Below are 24,607 nucleotides of genomic sequence, written 5' to 3'. Positions count from 1 at the left end.
CACAATCGTAAGTGATAAAACTATTTTAGCTGAACGCTTAGAGAACTTAGTTTTTTATCTGCGCAAACAGCATTATCCGCAAGAAGTTATAGATTATGGAGTTGAAAGAGCAAAAAAAGAAGGACCTATTCATTTAAGGAAATCGAATAAAGTGGAATCCAAAAGCAATATAATACCTTTTGTCAGTACTTTTAATCCAAACAACTACAATATTTTTCCAATTGTAAAAGGTTGTGAAGATTACATGAAAAATAGCGACAGAATGAAATTGATTTTATCTAACAAGAAAATAATAAATTGCAAGCGTCAGCCTAAAAACCTTAAACGTATTTTATGTGCGTCAAAATTCGATTCGAAAATGCAAGATACTTCTGTCACTAAATGTATGCAAAAGCGTTGCAAAACATGTGATATTGTTATAGAGTGTAAAAATTATACATTCAAAAATGGTTTTAATTTCAAAATTAAAACTAATATGAATTGTACATCCAAAAATGTCATATACGCACTTATTTGTAGCAAATGCTCAGATTTTTATATTGGTCAGACAGGAATGGAATTGAGAAAGAGAGTTACATTACACCGACAACAAACCAAAACAGACCATCTCAGATATTTAACAGTAAACGAACATTGTCATATGTGTGCTAATGATATTTTTTTTATTTTACCAATATATCAAATGTCCAATTCAGATCTTTTAAAAAGAGAAAATAAAGAAATGTATTTCATTCAACTTATGAAACCTGTGCTAAATTCAGAACGGGACAAAGGAACTTCATATTAGTTTTTATTTCGTCCTCATGTTTTTGTTATTTTCTTCCAGAACCATTCACAATATCTTTATGTACCATGTCATGACGTAATCTTACTATGACGTCATTGTACTATGACGTCATGTTTTACAAATAAAAGAATTCAAACCCCTGAAGACCGGCATGAGCCGAGAAAGCGCTAAGGAGAAAAAACTGTTTTATAGTTGTGTTTTTTTATGTATATGGAAACCATCACATGGACATTGTTCTTTTTTATTTATATATATATATATATATATCTGATAAATTTAAAGAAAAATCCTTACGGACGAAATCTATAAGAAATAAAAACAATAACGACTGACTAGTGAGCGCTTTCGCCCCATTCAAGGGAGCTCTTCAGATTCTGAATTCTACATTCTTGAATGTAGATCAAGGTCATTCATTTGAACAAACTTGGTAGCTCTTCATCCCAGTATGTCACAGGCAAAATATCAGGTCTCTCGGCCTCTTACTTATCCACAAAAGTTATTTCAAGGCTTTAATCTATTTGCCCCCTGTGACCTTGAATGAAGGTCAAGGTCATTAGCCCTTCATCCCAGCATGTTGCAAGCCCAATATGAGAACCCTGAGCCTTTCCGTTCTTGAAAAGAAGTTTAAAGATTTTAGCCTATTTGACCCCTGTGACCTTAAATGAAGGTCAATGTCATTCATTTGAACAAACTTGGTAGCCCTTCATCCCAGCATGCTACAGGCCTAATTTCAGTACTCTGGGCCTTCTGGTTCTTGAGAAGAAGTCGTTTAAAGGTTTCAGCCTATTTGACCCCTGTGACCTTGAATGAAGGTCAAGGTCATTCATTTAAACAAACTTGGTAGCCCTTCATCCCAGCATGTTGCAGGCCCAATATGAGAACCCTGGGCATTTCCGTTCTTGAAAAGAAGTCGTTGAAAGATTTTAGCCTATTTGACCCCTGTGACCTTGAATGAAGGTCAATGTCATTCATTTGAACACACTTTGTAGCCCCTAATCCCAGCATGCTACATGCCCAATATCAGTACCCTGGGCCTTCTGGTTATTGAGAAGAAGTCGTTTAAAGATTTAAGCCTATTTGACCCCTGTGACCTTAATCTTCATTCAAGGTCACAGGGGTCAAATAGGCTTAAATCTTTGAACAAACTTGATAGCCCTTCATCCCAGCATGTCAGGGGCCCAATATCAGGTCTCTAGGCCTCTTAGTTATTCCCAATAAGTTGTTTAAAGGATTTTAGCCTATTTGACCCCTGTGACGTTAAATGAAGGTCAAAGTCATTCATTTGAACAAACATGGTTGCCCTTCATCCCAGCATGCTACAGACCAGATATCAGTAGCCTGGGCCTTTCGGTTATTGAGAAGAAGTCGTTTGAATGAAAAGTTTACACACGGCGGACGGCGCACGGCGCACAGCGGACGGCGGATGGCGCACGACGACGGACGGTGCATGATGACAATAGGTCATCCTGACCCTTCTGATCAGATGACCTAAAAAGCACTGAATCAAATTGGGAAATGATGTTATTTCCATACTTATGACACAGTACTACCTTAAATATAATACATTGCAGTGTCTACCTTTTAGGATATGCACACCCAAGTGCATCCTCGATACTCTAGAGGTTCCAATCACTTACGATCTTTACACCCATGAAAAAAATCTTAACTAATCCAGGCCAGCAAAATTTCCTTTTGAAGACCACATATAGAGCGACACCCAACTTCAAAGCCACACAGTCAACCACAGTGTACCGTTATACAGCCCTTTTGATGTGAATCTGTTGCCTCCAGTTTTACTACGAGATAGTCCAGAAGAGTAGAGATCGTAAGTGATCGGAACCCCTGGAGTATCGAGGGTGACCCTTCTCTTCAGACCCATGATCACATATACCATACATAGCAGGGATTATTTTTATAGTTTTACTGGAGCAAACTACACCATCGACAATGAGTGTAACAGTCATCTCAATGTTCTGAAACCAGCATATTCTTATTGGTATGCCTATTCCAAATCCACCACAACAGGAGCAACCCCTTTCGCCCAAACTAAACATTGAAAGTTGTATTGCTTCATTGAAACATTATAGATAGTAAAAAAAGGAGGCGGGGATAATCAAAACAACATTTATTTAGCCACGCCTTTTACATTTGAAAGAAGAAACATGCTATAATACATTCTCAGTAATATTAGTAGTTTTGAGTTTGACTACATTACAATGGGTCGATCTACATTGAAGCTGCACGAAGAAGTTGCTCAAATAACTCTAACACCACAATACTACGGGGCGCCAAACGGTACACTTGTAATTTGTACACGAAATCCAATTTTGTGTAGACAAAAATGAATTTTGTTCAACAAAAATGAGTTCAGGTTAACAAAATTTATAACATATTACAAAAATAATGTTATATAAACAATCTTTCAGTGGACAAAAGTCATGACGAAATTAAATTTTGTAGACAAAATTCAATTTCGTGACATAAAACTGAATTCTGTAGCAAAATCACTTTCGTCTTACAAAAATGTTTTTTATAATAAATTCATTTTCGTTATGACAGAATTAAATTTTGTTTAACAAAATCATCTTTCAGTGGACAAAAATCATTTTTGTTATGACAAATTTCATTTTTGTGGACAGAATTCATTTTGGTCACGACGAAATTCAAATTCGTCTCGATGGAATTCAATTTAACCAAGTCTGGATTTTGAAGCTTATATCCAACTCTTATTTAGTCAAACACTACAATGTTAATAACAGAATTGAAATGTTATACATAACTGAAGAATAACGAAAGCCAAGGCAATTCAGAGTTAATAACAAAACTGACATTTTAGACATATGTGAAGAATAATATCGGGAAAGAACACTTAACGTGGAGTGCAATGAAAAAGTGCCAAACCAGAAAACCACGACAAAGGAAAAGTGTCGTATGCTTCAACCATAACAAATAATAGAGACTCGAAGTCCTCGATTGCAACAAACATTTGCAAAGAAGCAAAATTTTACTTTACTAAATACCCAAACGATTAACTTATTCTCCCCTGTGATTTCATAATGGACTGGTCTAGTCTTTGATTTAGAAGGACCTAAATGAATCGTCAAGGGTGAACGCATGACTGTGTAGACTTTCAAAACCATTAAGTACATTAAGGAAATAAAAGAAACATAGTTTTTGAAATAAATTTTAGACCAATTAGAATATTCTAGATTGTGATCCTATATTTTATTTTCCTTTGTTGTTTATACATGATTTTGATATTTAATGAAGTTCATACTATAATTTCTCTAAAATTGTGACTTGATATCGTGGTATTACAGTCTCTGTTCTTTTGCATAAGCTTCCATACACATATATTCAAAATATGATGTCATATTATGTTGCTTTCCAGAAGTTCATATGAAATATTGAAGTTCTTTGTTTGTTGCATGTAATTCCGTTGCCCACGTGTGTTTACTTTGGAAGCCAAGGCAATTCAGAGTTAATAACAAAGCTGACATTTTAGACATATGTGAAGAATAATATCGGGAAAGAACACTTAACGTGGAGTGCAATGAAAAAGTGCCAAACCAGAAAACCACGACAAAGGAAAAGTGTCGTATGCTTCAACCACAACAAATAATAGAGAGACTCTCGAAGTCCTCGATTGCAACAAACACTTGCAAAGAAGCAAAATTTTACTTTACTAAATACCCAAACGATTAACTCATTCTCCCCTGTGATTTCATAATGGACTGGTCTAGTCTTTGATTTAGAAGAACCTAAATGAATCGTCAAGGGTGAACGCATGACTGTGTAGACTTTCAAAACCATTAAGTACATTAAGGAAATAAAAGAAACAGTTTTTGAAATAAATTTTAGACCAATTAGAATATTCTAGATTGTGATCCTATATTTTATTTTCCTTTGTTGTTTGTACATGATTTTGATATTTAATGGAGTTCATACTATAATTTCTCTAAAATTGTGACTTGACATCGTGGTATTACAGTCTCTGTTCTTTTGCATAAGCTTCCATACACATATATTCAAAATAGGATGTCATATTATGTTGCTTTCCAGAAGTTCATATGAAATATTGAAGTTCTTTGTTTGTTGCATGTAATTCCGTTGCCCACGTGTGTTTACTTTGAGGATGTGACTTGATCTAGATGTTATCTGAATTGTTGTCGGTGAATGTCGTTGTTAGATGATGATGATAACGATGATGATATACACGTTTCCTTTAAGGTAAGTTTCTTTTTCATGTCAGATCACTCAATCTATATAGATGAATTATAAACAGAATGTTTATATATTGACAGAATATTGGAATATAACATTCTACACCCCTCCGTAAGTATTAAAAGTGATGAAGCGATAAAGAATCTCATTAGAGGTAGAAATTTACTGGCCTCGAACAATTCATTATATTGACTATTCCACAGTTTTCGGTGTTTCTCCTATACTTAAAATTTGTTTTCAAGGCCAAAAATTAAAACTTTCCTATAAATATTTTTTAGTTAGGAATTCCTTAAAGTTAAGGATTGTTCGTGAAACTAGACTCTTGAGTAAATATTTTCGGGTAAAATTGGCGGAAAGATATTCTGTTTGTGAAAGTTTGTATTTGCCATCGCTTAATTAAGTTTTGTCTCGCCTTCGACGATAGTCGAGGAAGGCACCAGCGACACAGTACTAGTATAAGAAAAGCATACGTTTAAGATTAGTTTTATTAGATAAACGGAAAAAATGAGAAAGAGCTATTTTATGTACTATTTCATGCATTACAAATATATCCTTTAAAATGCTGTTATCAATTACACTATTGCACCTATTGATTTAAGATAATATATGAATGTATAGCCTTGTTGAAACAGCTGTTTTCACAGAAAGGGAGAGAATCCTGAACATTCTAGCATAACATTGACCTACTAACACATGTGTTTACACCCTTCTGCACTTTGACAATTCAATCAAGTGTGATCATAACGATTTAAAACGTTTCAAATTTCAGCAGTTGGACAATGCATGTAGACTCCATTTTCATTTTAACCACCGCCGGTGTGATTAAATACACACGCTGCGTTTGAGGATTGGCTGAGCTAGACCCAATGTGTAAGAGAAACCGGAGTCCTAGCCACCCAAGACAACGTCTGACTGGTGCTATACTATCGTCTGGGTGTCAGACAGTCAATGATTCCACGCTCATCAGATGAGACATCTTTTACCATGTCGTCTCTGTCGAGAAGCATGTTTCACTCTCAGGAGCTGAGACAGCATGTGTTCGTCTCGCGTCCAGGTGAGTTGATAATGTAATATATGGTTTTATTGATGCTTGAAGGCATGTACATAATCCTACTATAATAGTACTCAAACATAAGCTTCTTTTGTCTTAATATCACATTAGCTTAAGTCAAAAAATTTATACAAACATATATAACATATAGCAGTAAATGAAAGCTATCCTGTTGTGAATTTTAAATTGTCAAACAGATGTCTAAATTCAAATATTCAAACCGAATTAAAGTTCTAGTATTCAAATTCATGCTAATCATGTCTCTCGCCACGTGCATTTAATAATAAGAAAATCAGACTATTTACCAAAAAACACCACATATTCCTCAACAATCAACCAAAATTATACATTATAAATATCAGACCATGTACATATGTTATGTAGATGAAATTTTGAACCATCAGAAATATTGGTATACATTGCCACAAGCCATGCTAGTACTGCATAGATAGCATGCCACACATGTACATTGTAAACCGCACAGGTAAATGTATTGACTCAGCTATACGTATGACAGACAAATACTTATGTTTTTACATTCTACATTCCATATACGACAACCGGTTATTATTAGTTTAGTACAATACAGTTGTTACAATAGAAACATTGAACGTTGGATGCACTAACCAGTTTCCTGTCGGTTAAACTACCGTGAAATCATCATGACATATTGATGTATATCAATAATTTTGTTAGGTTAGGCACTATGATGGTACAACATTATACACAACAAGCTACATGGATGGGAAATGGCTTAGTGTAATGCTGACGGATGGATGAATATCAATGATAATTATGAAATATGGAATAGTCACTTTGATGGGACAACTTTGGTTGTAAGGTGGCTTAGTATATTCCATAGCCATTCAACTATAATTCCATCAAATACATAATGCATTTCCCCCTTTAAAAATGGGGTAATTTTGAGATAAATTGATTAACTGGTAAAATATGTAATAAAATGTCACCAATGTATTAACGTAATAGAACGTATTTCTCCTCAGAGGGAAGACTTAGTTATGAGCGTATTCGAATCACATAAAATTAATTTTGATATTAACTTACACTATCTTTAAATTCGAACCTGTTTTCACTTAATATTAAAATGCAAATTACGTTATGATGGGTGGGTTTCTTTACTACACAGATAAAGGACAACGTGTGTGACATGAAGAGGTACGACTAAACTAGTAATGCATGAAGACTAAAATAATTAACAATATTTCGCCTGGTATGCGATCTTTCATCATTATGAAAACTCTTTCCGATTCCAAGAGAAAAGAAACTATTTCAGCTTAACCTTTGTTAAAAATCAATATTAGTTAATGAAAAGGCAATACAATCCGGACGAAGTTATGAATTGAGACTTATTAATATTTCATATGTATTGTTAGGCGAAGTGCTGTGTTGCTATGACTGTGCTCCCTGTCAAACATCGATAACACAACCACAGAATACGCCACTGCAGATGTAACTCAAGGCCGATTGTAGCGGAGGGTTACATGTGGAAGTTGTTTAATTCAAATGATTTCACATCAGATATCCTTCTAATATTCGGTTGTGATGATGATGATGATGATGATAGCATTAAATTGATTGATGAAAAGCAATGAAATCCTTATTTCCTGTACTCATCACTCCATCTGTGATTCGAGGCCGATTTCAGTGGAAGTTGTCACTTCAACTTCGTTTATTCTAATATTCCACTGTGTGATGGTACAAATACATGTAGCATAGGATTGATTTATGAAAACGCATTGGATTCCTTATTTCTGTCAACGCGACTATGGTGTACATTAACTCGTCGTCAAAACATCGTATTCAAATCATACAATTGCAGATGTCTTGTACAGCATCACGCTCCTATGACACGTCCATATGATCAGACCGGGATCAATCAATATCATATTCTATTCTATACATTTACTGTCAAAGCAATGTAGTTTTCTTCGCTTTTACGCCTAATTATCATATCAACTCCTCTTAAAACAATATCGCATGACTAGACTAGATACTAGCATATTTTTATTCACTTAATAAGTTAACTCTCATGAGAAAACTTGGAAGGGAACGTTATTTATGTAAATCATAAAGCAAACGCATTTCTTCTTCTAGTTTAAAGATGCTCCACCGCTGACAAATGGTATTTTTTCACTATCAAAAACAGGAGCAGACGATTTAGTATTTTTCTTCAGTTACAAAAGTTACTTACTTGACACCATTACCACCATTGAAAAGTTTGAGCATCTAATTTTACTTCAAGTTAAAAATATGGAAAATGATTAATTGCATCCCGAAAAAATTCCGTGGCACTATATTCTATATGAAATGAGGTACTGATTGCGCATGCACCAAAGGCGAAATAAATCATTTTATATCATTTTTGTGTTAATTAGGCATATATATACACGATTAAACACAAATTATTGTTCGAATGATGAATATCATTTATGCTCTGTCGGCGGTGGAGCATCTTTAAAGAAACATAGTATAATAGTTAAAGTAGACATTACGACAATACGTTCAATTCCATTTGCACATTGCAAAATACCTTAATACTACATGTATTTAAAGTAGGATTACACTACGTGTATAACTATTATCATTATAAAGTGTTCAAAATTAAGTTATTTGTGATATTACCGGAGTTTCCGAAGAAAACCCAGAGGTCATATACCCGATCACGTGTTTTTTCCACTGGCACTCCGGTTTCCTCCCACTTTAAGGTCCCTAAAAAGCGCTTATATTCGGGCCATCGAAAGTAATTTGTATAGTAATAAGTTACATTTTTCGCAAACAAATTCAAATTTTTTTATGGTGTTCGTGTTGATGAAAAATAAATCTACATTATCTTTAACTTTTAGCATGACTATAACATTTTCCACTTAATCGACCTTCCTTTTATTTTTATAAGCGAGCAGTGGAAATTGACTGCGATTACAAAACGAACGAAAAAATACACATAAATATTTACAATAATATTTACTCTCCACTTTCCACAGGCAAGGACAAACCAAACCAGCTACATAACTGTTTGGTTTTTCTTTGCCAGAAGATCGTTGAATGCCGGAAAATTAGCAAAAATCATCCTGCTTAGTGATACATATTTGGAAATGAACATATGAATATTGTTTACAGCTGTATTTGCAAAATTAGGGCTCTGACGTAATAGTAAGTATGCTACGTACATCTTTATATTCTTTTTATGTATATAAAATTGGTTGCATCAACAATTTTAAGTTTATTTCATAAGGGATGGGTATTTTAAAAGGTGTGATTCACCTGACGAACTTTAAAGGTGTTTATTGCGTAGGGGTAAAATACCTATTCAAACAATATTGTACACTGAGAATTAAAATAGCGGAGGTGTAAGTTTCACAAAAGGAAACGTACATATATATATGTATAGGTATGCAGCACCTTGATATGTATATAGGTGGCACGCGTGAAGATTCAGTAGTGATATATAATGATAGACTCAAGTAGTGATATACGACCATGAGGGATGTGATGGACCTGGGATATTAAGTGTACTGTGAAGTGTTATGGACTTGGTATGGATTCTGTCATAATTTACACAGGTATGGTCATAATTTATCCAAAATATTTCTATAGTACTGTACATTAATTAATATATATATCATTTAAATATCTAAACAAAAACACACGTGGTCGGGTAGGATACCCATTACCTGTATAAATGTGCATTTATTGATTTAAGTTTGAAATCTGAACACATCTTTTCTCATTTCCAAAATACGGGAAAAAACCTTAAAGTGAACAGTCGGGCAATGATGGCTAAAGTCGGTAAAAATGGTGTGAATGTATCCAGAATAATTTCTTATGGAATAGAAAAATAAACTTTCTCATCAAAATCTGTCTGCGCACGTAGAAATTAATTTAAAGTATAGGAATCCTAAAACGTCCTCCCGGCTGACTATGCCCGTGGTTACATTTCCACGCAGCCTCGCTTTCAATGCTTTCACCTTTTCTTTATTTCAATGGTCAGAACAGGGAAACTTAAGCAGACCTTGACCGTCGTATCAATATGTGAGAACTTTTGGAAGGCCAATGAACGCATTTAGACTGGTTTTCTTTGCCCGACTATTCACTTTAATGAATACATTGTACATTAGCATAACATTCAAAGTATTAAACACATTATTGACAATAACAAAATATCAGGAGTAAGAGTGTTCTAATCTTGCTGTACTTTCGTTATAAGAAGAGTTGACATAAATTTATAACAAATATAGAAATGTATTTAGAGGAGTTACGAAAAGTAATTAATAATTCTATAATTAGAAATGAACTTACGTTAGTATTATAATCCAACTACTTAAAGGACATACCAATGAAAAGAGGTTACTATTACATATCAGGTACAACCGGGGCTAGTCCCTGGTTAAATAAAGCTATGAAATACCAACGATACTGACACTATTACAATCAGTCATTATTAAAACTTATTTTTGTCAGCGTATGTGAACGTTTTCATAGGCTTGTATACTTATGTTAAATCAATGATTTCCTCTCAAAATTTTTTGTCATTTTGCTGAAGATAGGTTATATATACATATAAGGTTTTCGGTAGACATACGCATGTATCGTTTACTACTATAACAACACTATATAGTGTTTACCTAACCCGAGCTATCTAGAAAGTGATATGTGGGAGTAGAAAATCAATATAATTTCCGAATTTTACATCCGTTTACGATAGTAAAACACAGACTGTGACTCACACATTCACTTCTAGCTTAACAATGTGTTCATATGAAAAGCACATTAATCTAAACCATTGTATTATTAATTATTTAATCATTTATGAAGATTTATCGTAACCACACCAATTTAAACAATTTTATTATTATTAATAATTTATGAATAGTTCGTTAATGGTACACAAAATTATTTAATGAGTTATCGTTGACCAACAATTTTTCCCCTAGTATACACGAAGAGTTACTCCTCTTTTCCATAAAGAAACCCCATCCGTTCTCACTTATGCAGTTAGCATTTACAAAATCTAAAAAATGTTTACCTTCTCAACATTCATTCATTAAACAATCAATGCTGATTTATCTTATAGGTAAGTGTTGTCGCTGTGAAACTGAAATATAGGCAAGCTTTAAGTAGTTTCGCACCGACTTTTCTATAAATGAATTATTACTTGTCATCCTTTCAATAACCATGGACTACATAATGTAAAATGATAATGATTCTTTTGAGGAGTGATTTGTAATAGGATAATGATGTTTTTAAAGTGGCTTACAATACAAAAGCTCCTTCCTATGAAAACTAGTGTATTGAAATAGTTTTTTTTTTGTATTTTTAGATAGCATTCACAGCACCCAGGGTACAGAAAACGATATATATTGAAAACATTTTAAGTGATATGCATTTTGCATTTCTTCATTATACATTTTATTTACCTTGATTTTCATATCCAAAATTTTCTGCTAAAATAAAAACTTGTAATATAAATTAAATTAAATAAATTAGTTTTAATTATCGTATCGGAATACGATTCCAACAATCAGCATTCCTACGGATTATAGATTTAAAAACTCCCGGATATTATCACATGCGTATTTAAAGTCAGTAGCGTATTATTGTCGGCATGAATCAGGTAGCCTTGCTCAGAGTAAAACCTAAATAACAACCATTTATGAACATTTGCCAAAATTGTGCACGGGAAAATACAAAATGTTTGTCTATAAAAGTGTCAAATACATTTACATAGAATTAGAGGCGTTGTCCTAGATGTTATCGCAACCGAAAACCACCATGGCTAAAATCAAAACCGGAGTTAATTTATGAAGTGCACTCACAACTGGTTTTAAAATGCTCTTTTAGTTTAAAATGAATTCATCTTTTTATTTGGTAATTCATTCCGCATATTGAATGACATGCAAATACACACTATTATATCTGTGCTAGAAGCTCTCGATACTCCAGGGGTTGTTATCACTGAAGTTATATCCACCCCTGGACTATCTCCTAGTAAAACAGGCAACAGATCTAGAGTTGACGCAGGTAATTTGATCTTTTGATGTACATCAAAGGAATTTATAACGGACACACTGTAATCTTCAAAGAAAGTTTCTACAGGCCCGTGATTGGCCAGTTTTTTTCTTTCTTGAACTGGGGTGGATATAACGTAAAAGTGTAAAATAAACCGGATTTTTATAGAAATACCAAAATTCCATCAAATGTAATGTGTTATGATAGACGATGCGTCAAATAAAATAATGGTGAAAATTAAGAATAGAAAACTTATTAAGTTATTATCAACTGTAGCCTGGATGAATATGATAAATATGATTAAATATGTACTTTGAAAAATTATCATCATGAAATTAGATTAGTCATACTTGTATTCGTTACAGTCTAATGAACAGGATATGCAGTTCTTGTCAAATGAATTGTTCACGACTTTACTGTTTTATAGTAAACAAAATGACTAAATAAGTTAAGATAGCATTAAGCTCATAACTAAGGAGTCCACTTATGACATATTTAAGTTACATGTAATAGACTAAACATACTATCTTTGTTACGATTATTCCGTTTATAATGGGTTTATTTTTATCGGGCAATTTAAAAAAATGTTATTTTCGTTTCGTCTCATATATCAGCAGATAATGCTCAATTATGTGTGCTTGATGACTCAATATCCATCCACTTATGAACTAAATGACAGATATTTTAATTAGAATAATCTTAATTATGATGAAACAGAAATACAACATGCGACCTTTATAGCGCACATATCACGCCTTAACGCTTGGTAGGCAACCTGTGACGGTATGTAATCATAGAATGAAAAAGTTTGATGTTGAACTGTGTAATCGTCTCTCTCACTACTTTTCCAGTTCACTCAAGCATGATACGCTATCATATTCATAATCGCATACATTTGTAGGTACATTATATTTCAATGTGATAAAAGGAAAGGGTAAGGCATCTAAGGAATTTAATAAGCAACATACAGCCAAACCTGTATGGTCTTTAAAGTTAAGTGATCTTTATATACAGGCCAGGTGGTCTATGTACAGATGTGGTCGCTAAGGCAAGTTTAACCATATGTTGTGCTACTGGTCAAAACATAAAATTGATTTATATTGAACTATTTGTTTGTTCGATTAATTAACGTCCTATTAACAGCTATGGTCATGTAAGGACGGCCTCCCATGTATGCGGCGTGTTGTGTGTATGTTGTGCGAGGTGATTGTTTTGGGAGACTGCGGTATATTCATGTTGTGTCTTCTTGTATAGTGGAACTGTTGCCCTTTTTATAGTGCTACATCACTGAAGAATACCGCCGAAGACACACAGCAACCCACCCCACCCGGTCACATAATACTGACAACGGGCGAACCAGTCGTCCCACTCCTTGTATGCTGAGCGCTAAGCAGGAGCAGAAACTATATTGAACTAATTCATTCTGTTAAATGATACTGAAATTATCAACTTTTTCATGAAAATAATAAGCGCCACCTCTCTGACGGTGAATTTAATTACGTAATAACCAAACTTCAAATAAAATTATCAAGCGAGTGCCTGAAGTACAAAAATATTATTATCCAAATGTAATTTCACTAATTCCATTTGGCTTTGTTAGGTCACGCATAGTATATACATTAATTCAATTTGCCTTTGAGTTGTGAGCCCTCTTACAAAAGTGACGGTAATTCACATTAATCTGTCGGTCCTAATATGGGTTTACACACAATGGTAACCAGTCTTATTGGACAGTTGACCTCACTGGTACGTTTACAGTTGTAGATAATCACTTTCTCTGAAGTATTGTCAGCTTGAAATATAAGATAAAATATCATATTTTTACTTTGACTTTTAAGCATTTAGGGTAGGAATTAAATTTTGCTAATTTGAATGCTTAACTTTGGATTTCGTTTTTTAAAAGTATCAATATAAGGTTTAGATTTATCAATACCGGTATTAAATCTAAAGAGCATTAAGCTTACTATGCGGTTGAAAGAAGGCTTTAACTGTGCGCAGTTTCTTTAAGCCTTGAGAATAAATCGGTGTGGGTGTAACCACGAGTTGCCCGGGGGTTGTTTGGCGACTACCTGTGTTTCTGTACCACCTGTGTAGTATAGGTAATGCGGAGAGAGGAAGGATGAAGTTAATGACTTTACCTCTGGACATTAAGTCAGTCCAGCAATACACACATTCTAGCTGGACTCGTCTCCAGACAAACAACTCTACATGCTTGGATAACTTCTCTTATTGACAGCATGGAAGGGCTTTAATGTTATATAGTGGATATACCACGAAATATAACGTTATTTCTCTGCGTATTCAATAACAGTAACGAAGACATTTTCACACGGACGCTGTGACGCTGGCGATGCCATGAAACAATGATATAAACCTGTCGGATGTGAACATTTCTATTTGGGCTACGCTGTCGCGTTTGTGGGCGTAATGGTTGAACGAAACCTTCAGTCATTAACATTTTATATCAAAATATATTTCGGGATGCCTATCAAAATCTACAGGCGTGATATGAATGACGTTGAATAGTTGATAGGCTTTAAAACTTACGGCTACACTAAACGGTCCTTGGATTGAAAAGACTTTAACATGTGGAGCGGAACGCCTTAGTGTATAGAGATACCATGCTTTACAAACCGACAGATTCATTACATCATTGGGATTACAAAACAGGAGATTATATATAGGCTGTAATCTGAATCTCCGGTAAAACCTTACGGATACTTCCCTTGGCAACTCTCTATCTACATAAGATATACTTGCCAAATCGTTTTGTGTGTATTGATAATGTTACGCTATGAGTGTTGATTGTGAGCCCGTGGATTAACGCGTGTACATGTATCCATTATTGTATGTAAAAGAAATTTTCGGAATATTTCAATTCCCTAAACTGGATTTTACTACAGGAATCTAACATTTTCTATTCCAAAATGCTATCTTGACCAAGGCTATAAGTATGCGGTCAATGGACAGATTTTGTAATATATATCATAGCACATATTATTTACATTTTACTGCTTGTGCTGTGGCTAAGATCACATGACAGACGTGTGTATTCACAAAAGAGGAAACGTGTTTGTTGTACAAAGCAAATATATATACAAACAGGAGTAAATGGCCTGTGACACAAGGTCGGATTCAATACAAAAATGTCCCTCAGGGAGAATAAGCATATATTGGTTACACTTTGAAGCACATATGATGCCGCTAGTGTCATTGTACGGAAGAAACATGGATTCCTAACACCATGAATTGTGACACGATTAACTCATGTTGTGATTTAGTGGGTGACAGTAGTAATGAGGTTACAAGAAGCATGCCTACACAATGTGAAACAACCACAGAAGCACCTAACAGCGTCATCGAAGTTGAAGAGACTGATGATACATCAGGTGTTCCATCTGACAACAGCGAGCGACAATCGCATGGAGAGTGCAAAAGTGCATCTGTGCAATGCCTTAACACACAAGAAAACAATTGCGCCAGTAGTTCATCAAACGTGTTAGACAGAAATCAGTATCTCACTGAGGAAATACAACTGCCAGATGCCCCAGACTTGTCAGATTTTTGTGAGAAAACTTCACGAAGTGGAGATTCTGATAGCAGTTTGGAAGAGGATAGAAACCTTCCAATGAATAATGCTTGCTCTGGTGCCGACGTTGGGATTCATGACATAGTTTTCGAACACGAGGATTTAAATGATGGTATTGAAACTGTTGAGGTCATGACCATTTCAGAGTTCATAGGTTGTACGGATATTGACGATACTACAAAACATATTTTGGATCCAAAAGCAAAGAAACCTTGGGACTGGGACGACAATTCGAATCCGACATATCCAAGGAATTACGATTATGTTATTCCAAAGACAAAGGTATGCAGTGGTGAAGACATGCCAGTTACTGGTGCCACTGGGATACAGACTATCACGCGTAAAGATTCAGAGACGGATAACGTTGTGGTTATAATCCGACCACGCAGCAGGTCTCCTTCAGAGCGCAGACCAACACGTGGTGATCAGCGAAGTCTATCCACTAGGCGAAGCATGTCTATGAGTGATCACAGAACAGTATCACCAAATTATATAGAATGTAGTGCTAAACCAAAGAAGGCTTCTCCGTTATTATTTCCTAAACGAATACATTCTGACCCGGAAAGCGCGTGTTGCAGTATATCAAGTGATAGATTAACTCAAAATTCAGATATGGATTCAACAGAAATAGGCGAACCAAAGATGTTTCAAACTTCTACCCCACAGGAAATGACCTCTTCAGAAACAGGTGCTAGACGCAAGAGATGGGTTCGTCACAATTCAACAGACACAGATGTGACAAATGAAATAACAAACACGCATGACAGTTTAAATAACAGTGACATTGACATTGACAGATTGGACCCAGAGTGGGACGCTGAAGACAAACTTATTTGGGAGTTGCTAAGTTCTATGAAATCAGTTACTAAACGACCAGATGAGCATTCAGATACCAGTAAAAATGACACAAATACCTCATTCGAAAACGCAGAGAAAATGATAGACCAAACTTGTTCAGACGCAATTGACAGTAATAATACTAGCTTAATCAGTTCCGAGCTAAACAACAGTCTGGACAGTGAGAAGGAAAGGGAAAGACTGATTTCAAAGAAGTTGCAAAGGCGACAAGCTGGGGGCATTACGTGTATCACATTCTTGTCTCCAGGACACAAGAGAAAGATGGATACATTTACTCCAATACAACGTAAAGAGTCGTTAAAATTGGACGCAAAGGAATTTTTTCAGAAAGGATTTGAATCTTCTCGAAAGGATTTATCAGTTAATACTAAGGACACAGATCAAAGTGATAACAGAACTATAAGTTCATCGAAGCTCCACTCTCCAAAACTCTTCCTATCGTGACATGTACCAATGAACACTTTACAGCTTTAAACTTATATTCAAAAATAAAATATCTTTTATAAGGTAAGAAAACCACTACTGTTTATTTGTTATGGAAATCTGTCGACAAGGTAGTATTTAATGTCAGTTAGTAGAGTTAATAGAAGCATACACTTCATTAGATATACAATGTACAAGGTCTAATGAGACAGAATGTATTAAATACAGTTAAAAGAAACATATACACTGTACATCATTAAATATACATATCCAGATATCAGCCAACGAGGACTTTACACACATCACAACGTTATCATATAAATATATATATGCCTAAATAGATTTTCATTTATAATCTTTGTACAATGTATATATATACATGTACTACACATAGTTTAAGATAAAGCTAAATTTAGAAACAGTGTTGACGTACCATTGGACACTATCAAATTCTACTTGAAATTGAAATACGTCAAGTTGTCATTCATACTTGATAAGTTCGTCATTACTCATGAAAAGGAAAGATCATAACTTAAGACAATGCACCCTGTAATTTCCAAATCTTATAAGAAGATTGCGATTATGAAAGCTTTCGTTATGGGAGGAAGAAAAATAACGTACAAGTACCAGTTATCCACGATGGAACATAGTTTTCACAATGAATCATACACACCTAATACATGTATTTGTTACTGTAATCAAAACTTACTTTTGTCGGCCCGGAAGGATTAATGCACTTTTCCGCTGATCAGTTTTATTCAATGTGATATTGATCAGTTCAATTACCGATGAACTGTGTTTACATTTTCAGACTGACAAAGTAGTGTTATTTCTATCTACTTTGCTAAAATGTCCAGTAAGTCACCAATGAACACAAATACTAAAATAACATTTTTTTAAATATCAGGATATTACACTGAATAATATATTCGGTATAAATTCGGTATTCTATACTAATACAGTTTGGTGATTAAGAGAATCAGGAAAGTGAAATTATAAAATAGAAAAAAAAGATGATTAAAATGAATTGTACAGATTGTCAATTGGTCTGTTTAAGGTGTTTCATGTACAGAAAAGATTAAAATGACGAGCTTTAAGTATCATATTGACAATATAGAAAAAAAAGAGTGATTCAGTGATTTTCAAACTTTACGAGAAGAAGAGAAACAATGTATTTATTTTAAAACGATAACACAGGTACAAAGAAAGATGAATTCTGGGGAAATCCTGATTTAGGATAAGACTGCCACTTAAACGGTTAAGTAAATACAACAGGTTACAAGTATCAACAATTATACTTCATACAAACCACAAATAAAACAAAGAGGTTGGATTCTTAGGAAATCCTTAATTAGGATAAGACTGCAGCAAACTACAAATATTAACAGAGTAATTCTATAAACCACAAATGAAGCAAAGAAAGCTGCACTCGGAGGAATTCCTAAGTTAGTATAAGACTGCAGCAGGTTACAAGTATCAATAGTATAAGATAATACCAAAACCACAAATGAAACAAAGAAATTGAATTCGGGGGAATTCCTTAGTTAGAATAACACTGCAGCAGGTTACAAGTGTCAACAGTATTACTTAAAACAAACCATAAATGAAACCGTGAAATCAAACGAAAAGGTGAATCACTTATATCAATGAACATATGTAAGTTTATCTGCTAACTTATCCATACAAATCAAACGAAAAGGTGAATCACTTATATCAATGAACATATGTAAGTTTATCTGCTAACTTATCCATACAAACAACTCACAATTAAGAATCATGTTCTGTAAATCACATTATTTTTTGTAACATTAATTTTCTCTTGGAAGGAAATCGGCAATAAAAAATAACAAATTACATAATTTAAGCTCAGATAAAGTATATCTTAAACATAGTCCTTACAATCAGAAGCAACTCGGCGCGTTAGGTTGTTATCTATGGAAACACTAAGTCAAGACGCTTAACAATACACTAAAAGCTCTACGAGTAAAACATTTATCCATTATCCACTCGTTTTTGTTCCATATGCAACTTCCTTAACATCATCGACAAACAAAATCATACTCTATATCAATCTCTCAACCCCGTTAACATCGCACTACACTTTGTATTGTCATTTAAAAGTTCGCATTCAACATTTACTGCCACTTTATTACCGAGCTAAGGCAGTATATAGCGCTTTACCCTGAAAGGGTTATAAATCAATGAACGACCTGGAAGATAGTTTGGTTGTGCCAGAACCTTATGCTAGGGTAACGTCAGATAAAGTATCGATCACAACAAACTCAACATAATATATTTTGAAGCAGACAAGATGGCTGAACATTGCAGTGGTTTCCTTATAAGAAATTCTGCCTAGCATGAGAATGTGATAGTTGCCTAAATCTTCTCAGGATGGATTAAAAGTGACTTTCACCGAGATGTAGTAAGAAGTAGTTAAACTGTGTTTGTGCGGGAATCGCAGAGGGACAGCATACCTGCCTACCTGGTTACTCACATAGGCCTCCTGGGTCAGGCGGGGCCAGACAATTCTTTTCTACAACCAAACTGAACAAAATGTGAACATGGAGATTTATATCTGTATTACGTAGGACAGGAATTACTGAACGGTATCATGGTGTTTGCAAGGAAAATCAACCCTGAGGATGCCATCAACATTTACCGTGTTCACATTCCGCACATGCAACCTGCACCGCTTCACTTATCACAAGGTATCATTATCTATGACTGCTGTAACCCTGGCCAATTTTGTAATATCAAATCATTTTTGGTATTTTTGATGTTTTTATTGCATTCTAACGCAGTTGTAAAGCGTTCGTTCAGTAGTTTATGGAGTCTAGACTCCAGTCTCGATAATGTATACATGGCTGATCAAAGGCTCTTTTATTGATTTACATTCAACATTAATTAACAGATTCCTATATTTGCCATATTTGTTTTACAAACTGACGATTACACCAAGTACTGTTTTGACTTTAGCCATTTTTGTTATGATACAATTTGAAATATTATAAATATCAGTTACAAATCGATATTTGCTATAAATAGTCGTATGATGTCACCGGATTGAGGATAAATTACATGTGCAGTTGAATGGTTGGTACCGTAACTAGTTCATACATCGATCAAACGATGTTGTTCTTTTTCTCTCGCAGCGTATTCCAGAGAATTTTTGGCATTGACTGACTGATGACGTCAGTGTTAGATTTATGTTGGTCTTATAGCTGACGTCAATTAGGTCGTGTTGATATCGTACAATGTGAATGAGGAGATGCTCATTGAGAACAATAAAACAAGTTTATGATCAAATTGATATCAGCTACAAAACATAAACAATGTAAACCATATCCTTTTACCTACTCCTCTACTTCTCCCCCACACCTCCAATTAATTCCAAACAGAACATATTCAAGAATTTAGTAAGCAGTTTCTTTCCTTTGACGTACGTGTGTTATATTCAAAATCTCTTAAGATTTTATTGCACCAGTCCGAAATTCCTATAAAAAGGATATTTCATTATTACTGTTCCCTACCGAAATAACCAACAAGAAACCCCAAATCAATCCCGAGTAACCCACCTAATAGAAAACATCCTATAGCTTTTTACAAGCTAAACAAAATGAAATAAAAAAAAAATACACTTCTTACGGGACCTTAAACAAAGTTAACTCTACGTTTAGCTGAAATGGTTATATTTCCGTCACATTCTTTTCGGTTTTTCTGTTTTAACTTGTTCAATTAATTCTCAATTCTTTGTATATTTCAGATGCAACAACACAAAGTCAATTCGCTATGTCTTCCACTCAGTTAATTTTGCCCAAACTAAGCCTCATCAGTAAATCAGCTTCATTTTCTGATTCTACCACAAACAACAAGTATGGTTACAGGAGCAGCACATCGGATGAAGCAGAAACACCAGACACCGATGATGATTTGGTAATTTGAATTTTAACCACTATATGTCCCCGTTTCATATCGTACTTCATGATCCATACACAAATGCCCATTCATCTAGTGTTTAAGACGGTCATTTAGCAAATCGAAATGTTCCAGAATAATACATGAACGAATCATTAATTTATAATTTTCATGATGTTGATCTTGTCATGACATCAATGGAATTCAATAGATATGGCTAATTAAAGTAAAATCCTTAAAAACCCAACTTGCGTAATTTGCGAGAATTTTACCTTTTTGTACTAGTTTATTATAAAATTAAAACGACACGTTACAATATTTCGAGATTTTCGCTTTTCTGTCAGTGTGAGCGACTAGAACAAGAAAGTTAACATGTGTATAACAAATGTATAAACATTTAAAAATGTATTGGTATCTGCGATCCGAGTTACTTATCCGTTCTTAAATTATAAATTACAGATGCTGGACGAGAAGATGGATTCTGGGAGTTCTTCAAGCCTGTCAGACTCCCTCAATAATGCTCTCGAAATGCTGAACAGTTCTAGGCTTGAAGACGCCGAGAAACAACTTCTTAAACTTTATCAACAGATGCAAGAAAAGCCGGAAGACAACACCAAAATCTTAGTACAAGTTTTAAATGGACTTGCTGATGTTTGCATTCGGCGAAGTAGAATGTGCAGGTCCAACCCAATGGAGTGGCAATGGCTTTGCATGCATGCTATTTCTCTGCTTCAGTACAATTGTGAAGTTTGCGACTCGGAACTTGAGGAAAACCTTGACAATCAAGACACAGAATGGTACAATGAGCACAAACAAGCAGCAGAAATAAAATGTCGTCCATTAGAAGATAGCTTTAACAGAGCGCTTTATAACTGTCTCAAACACGAGGGGAGGAAATTCATGGACCCATTCCGGTCGTTTTCATTCCCGAATACTCCAAGTACACCATCTCTCGGAATGTTTCCGCTCTCTTCTGGAAATAGTTTTAGCTTGTATCCAAGTATGCACGACCGATTGACGGGTAAAACCGACAACCATGCTAGCGTCGATGATATGAATGTTGGTCTGGATTGGCTCACGAAATTTCTGGAATATTGTCATGACAGAATCCAATCCAAGAACTTGGGTGATATTTTCAACAGACTTTTCAAGCGGAAAACCACATCGTCACTAAAGGAGAATAATGATGATACTGCAAGTATAATGTCTGAAAGTTCATGCAGTTCTCTAGACTGGGATCATGGTGACTTGCAGGGAATTGATGAAATTGACCCGAACGCGAAAGACTCTCCCATGCCGGTTGTAGACAACGCGTTCGGATTCGAACTAGCGTCTAGTGATGTAGATGAAGACGGTTGGGACTTTTTCTTAAATGACAGGAAACATTGCAAGTTCCAAAGCGTCGTACAAGTGTCTGGAAATGGAAATGGGAGAAAAGAATGCATAAAGAACCAGAATTTATTAGACGTGCGCGCTTCGGACAATAAGTACAAGGACAAAGAAATAATATCACCTCTTCATGAACACAGCATAAAACTCACATTAGCTAAATCCTACACTCGACTTGCTGAAAAACTTATGTTAGAGGAGGAGTATAGAAAAGTCGAGGTCTTGTTGGAGCAAGTAATGGGGATATTAGATGAGATAATGGACGGGACTGCTGGCATGTTAAGATTCAGTGCAAAGGTTATGAAAAACTTGGGTACTGTCAAATCAAAGCAAGGGAAGTCCTCTGCAGGTTTAGCCCTTCTAAACCAGGCGCTAGAAACATACCGTGACCTGCAAGATGAGGAATCCAATTTAGAAATAGCTACTGCCCTCCTAGAGCTTGGTAACGGGTATGTGGTAGGCAAAAACAATGACGACGGTGTTTATGATGATGCAATTTCTGCCATTCGTGAGTTCTTTGAGAAAGACTTTTCAGATAATGAAAGCTCAAATTCTAGTCCAAACAAGTCGGAGCCTTCTTCTCCACAGAAGACAGCAGAAGAAGAAAAGAACATAGAAGAGGCTGCACATTGTTACAAAGAAGCTCTTTCTCTACTTCATTGCCGGGAGAGTGAGGAAAATGACAGAATGGTAGTAGCCAAAGCTACCATGAGGTTGGGCGATTGCTATTTTATGCAGAAAGACTATGACAGAGCGTTAGAATGCTTTGAAAAATCCCTCAGTTTGTTTCGCGACACCTCCACTCACGGGAGAGAATTCATTATGGAGAATGCTCATGTAATGTGTATGCTTGGTGTTTCAAGCTTTATGTTGCATATCTACCCAAGGGCTGCTACAGTGTTTGAACTAGCTCTTCATTTAGTCAAATATGCATCTGGTCTCAGTAGCACTTATATGCACGGACTTGTCATATCATTTATGGGCATCACATTTTATAAGATGAAAAATTATCATAGATGCGTCTCCATGTGCTATCAAGCGTTTGAACTTTTCTGCAATATGCACGGCAGCAAACTGCCTCATTTGCCAAGGCAGAAATTCTGGATGGTCTGCCAAGTATTATACGTGATGGGCAACTCGTACAACATCATCTCTCTTCATCAGAAAGCTATAAAATATCTCACAGTTGCACGGACATTGATGATGGCTTCAAAAATGAGGGATCGTAGACAATTCATGCGAGTTCTGCAGATTCTTGGCGATTGTCACTTTGCACAGTACGATTATAAGACGGCGTTAGGCTTCTACAATGAAGCTTTAGAGTATGGAGAATGCGAGAGCCAGATTTCTTTTGATGAAGTGTTTGATCCAAACGCAATGTCTGATGATATGACTATGCATAACCAGCTGATCAGCAAGTCTGCCGAGGCACACATCAGCATGCAACAATACCAAAATGCTGTCCATTACTTGGAGCAAGCCCATGACATGCAGGAAGTTATGGGGGAGGACATCAAAGGAGATCTGATCAGCACACTCTATCAACTGGGTCACATTCACTCAATGGCTGGGGACGTAGACAAGGCGATAGAATCGTTTGCGGAGAGCTTGGAAGTGTACAGGGAAATACATAAGGGTGAGCTAGGACCAGATATGTCTGTGACTCTTGGCAACCTTGCTACCATGTGCTATGTAAAAGCATGTGTATGCGAGGACAATGAAGGAGAGTTGGAGATGATCCTTGCTGCAGAACAGCATTTCCAAGATGCTCTCAAGCTAGACCAGAATCCTAGTGTTTGTGTAAAATATGGGAACTTCCTTTACAGCCAAGGAAATTATGATGACGCCGTTATGTACTTAGAAGATGCGCTCAAGATTGAGGACATTGATTTTGCGTCAGATCTTGTGTACGGTGGACTTGACAAGGTTACCTTGCCAGACTGTCTACAGGATGAAGTAGACACACAGGAGGAGGTAGTCTTACCTCCCTCAGCCCTAGCGAGGTACATTCTTATCCTATCACACAAGAACCTCAACCAAATGGATTTGGCAGAGAAACACCTCTTCCTTCTGTTGTATGAAGCTCTGGAAACAGACATTCCCATATTATACTCAGTTCTGGGATATTCCATGATGGAGATGGGTCTGTTTGAGGAAGCTATCTGGAGTTTTGGCATGGCAATTTCTCTGGAGAATGAATACTCTCTTGCAATAGACAACTACTGTACGTGTTTATTGATCTGGACAATGCGCACACTACAGCGGGCGATTGAGAACATTTGCTTGTACTATGGATTATCTTGTTATGTGTATCTCTACTGGTGATGTGCCCACAATATTGATT

The 24,607-nt window shown here is 35.5% G+C and overlaps 2 protein-coding genes across 4 annotated transcripts; both read left to right on the top strand.

Annotated features, from left to right (window-relative positions):
• The first annotated feature begins 5,711 nt into the window (after positions 1 to 5,711).
• On the top strand, positions 5,712 to 24,588 carry LOC138333729 (uncharacterized). Of its 3 annotated transcripts, none has more exons than XM_069282286.1 (3): positions 5,712 to 6,065; positions 20,723 to 20,892; positions 21,334 to 24,588. In XM_069282286.1, exons 1-3 carry the CDS (start codon positions 5,960 to 5,962, stop codon positions 24,586 to 24,588), a joined length of 3,531 nt encoding a protein of 1,176 aa, XP_069138387.1. In that variant the 5' UTR covers positions 5,712 to 5,959. The 3 variants fall into 3 exon arrangements, with proteins under 3 accessions (XP_069138387.1, XP_069138389.1, XP_069138388.1); XM_069282288.1 differs by lacking the exon at positions 5,712 to 6,065 and adding an exon at positions 9,486 to 9,643; XM_069282287.1 differs by lacking the exon at positions 5,712 to 6,065 and adding an exon at positions 18,935 to 19,667.
• On the top strand, positions 14,191 to 17,056 carry LOC138333730 (uncharacterized). The gene has a single exon (XM_069282289.1). It carries the CDS (start codon positions 15,334 to 15,336, stop codon positions 16,978 to 16,980), a length of 1,647 nt encoding a protein of 548 aa, XP_069138390.1. The 5' UTR covers positions 14,191 to 15,333; the 3' UTR covers positions 16,981 to 17,056.
• Positions 24,589 to 24,607: the final 19 nt, after the last annotated feature.

The sequence above is a fragment of the Argopecten irradians genome, chromosome 10 (assembly GCF_041381155.1).
Source record: "Argopecten irradians isolate NY chromosome 10, Ai_NY, whole genome shotgun sequence".
In the NCBI taxonomy this organism is placed as follows: domain Eukaryota; kingdom Metazoa; phylum Mollusca; class Bivalvia; order Pectinida; family Pectinidae; genus Argopecten; species Argopecten irradians.
The sequence above is the reverse complement of the archived record's forward strand: the minus strand, read 5'-3'. Positions and strand labels throughout refer to the sequence as shown.

Excerpts from the sequence above, each read along its gene's own strand:
- LOC138333729 (XM_069282286.1), top strand. The coding sequence starts at position 5,960 with ATGATTCCACGCTCATCAGATGAGACATCTTTTACCATGTCGTCTCTG. Across the intron at positions 6,066-20,722 it reads TGTGTTCGTCTCGCGTCCAG|ATGCAACAACACAAAGTCAA; the intron begins GTGAGTTGATAA and ends TGTATATTTCAG. Across the intron at positions 20,893-21,333 it reads CAGACACCGATGATGATTTG|ATGCTGGACGAGAAGATGGA; the intron begins GTAATTTGAATT and ends TATAAATTACAG.
- LOC138333730 (XM_069282289.1), top strand. The coding sequence starts at position 15,334 with ATGAATTGTGACACGATTAACTCATGTTGTGATTTAGTGGGTGACAGT.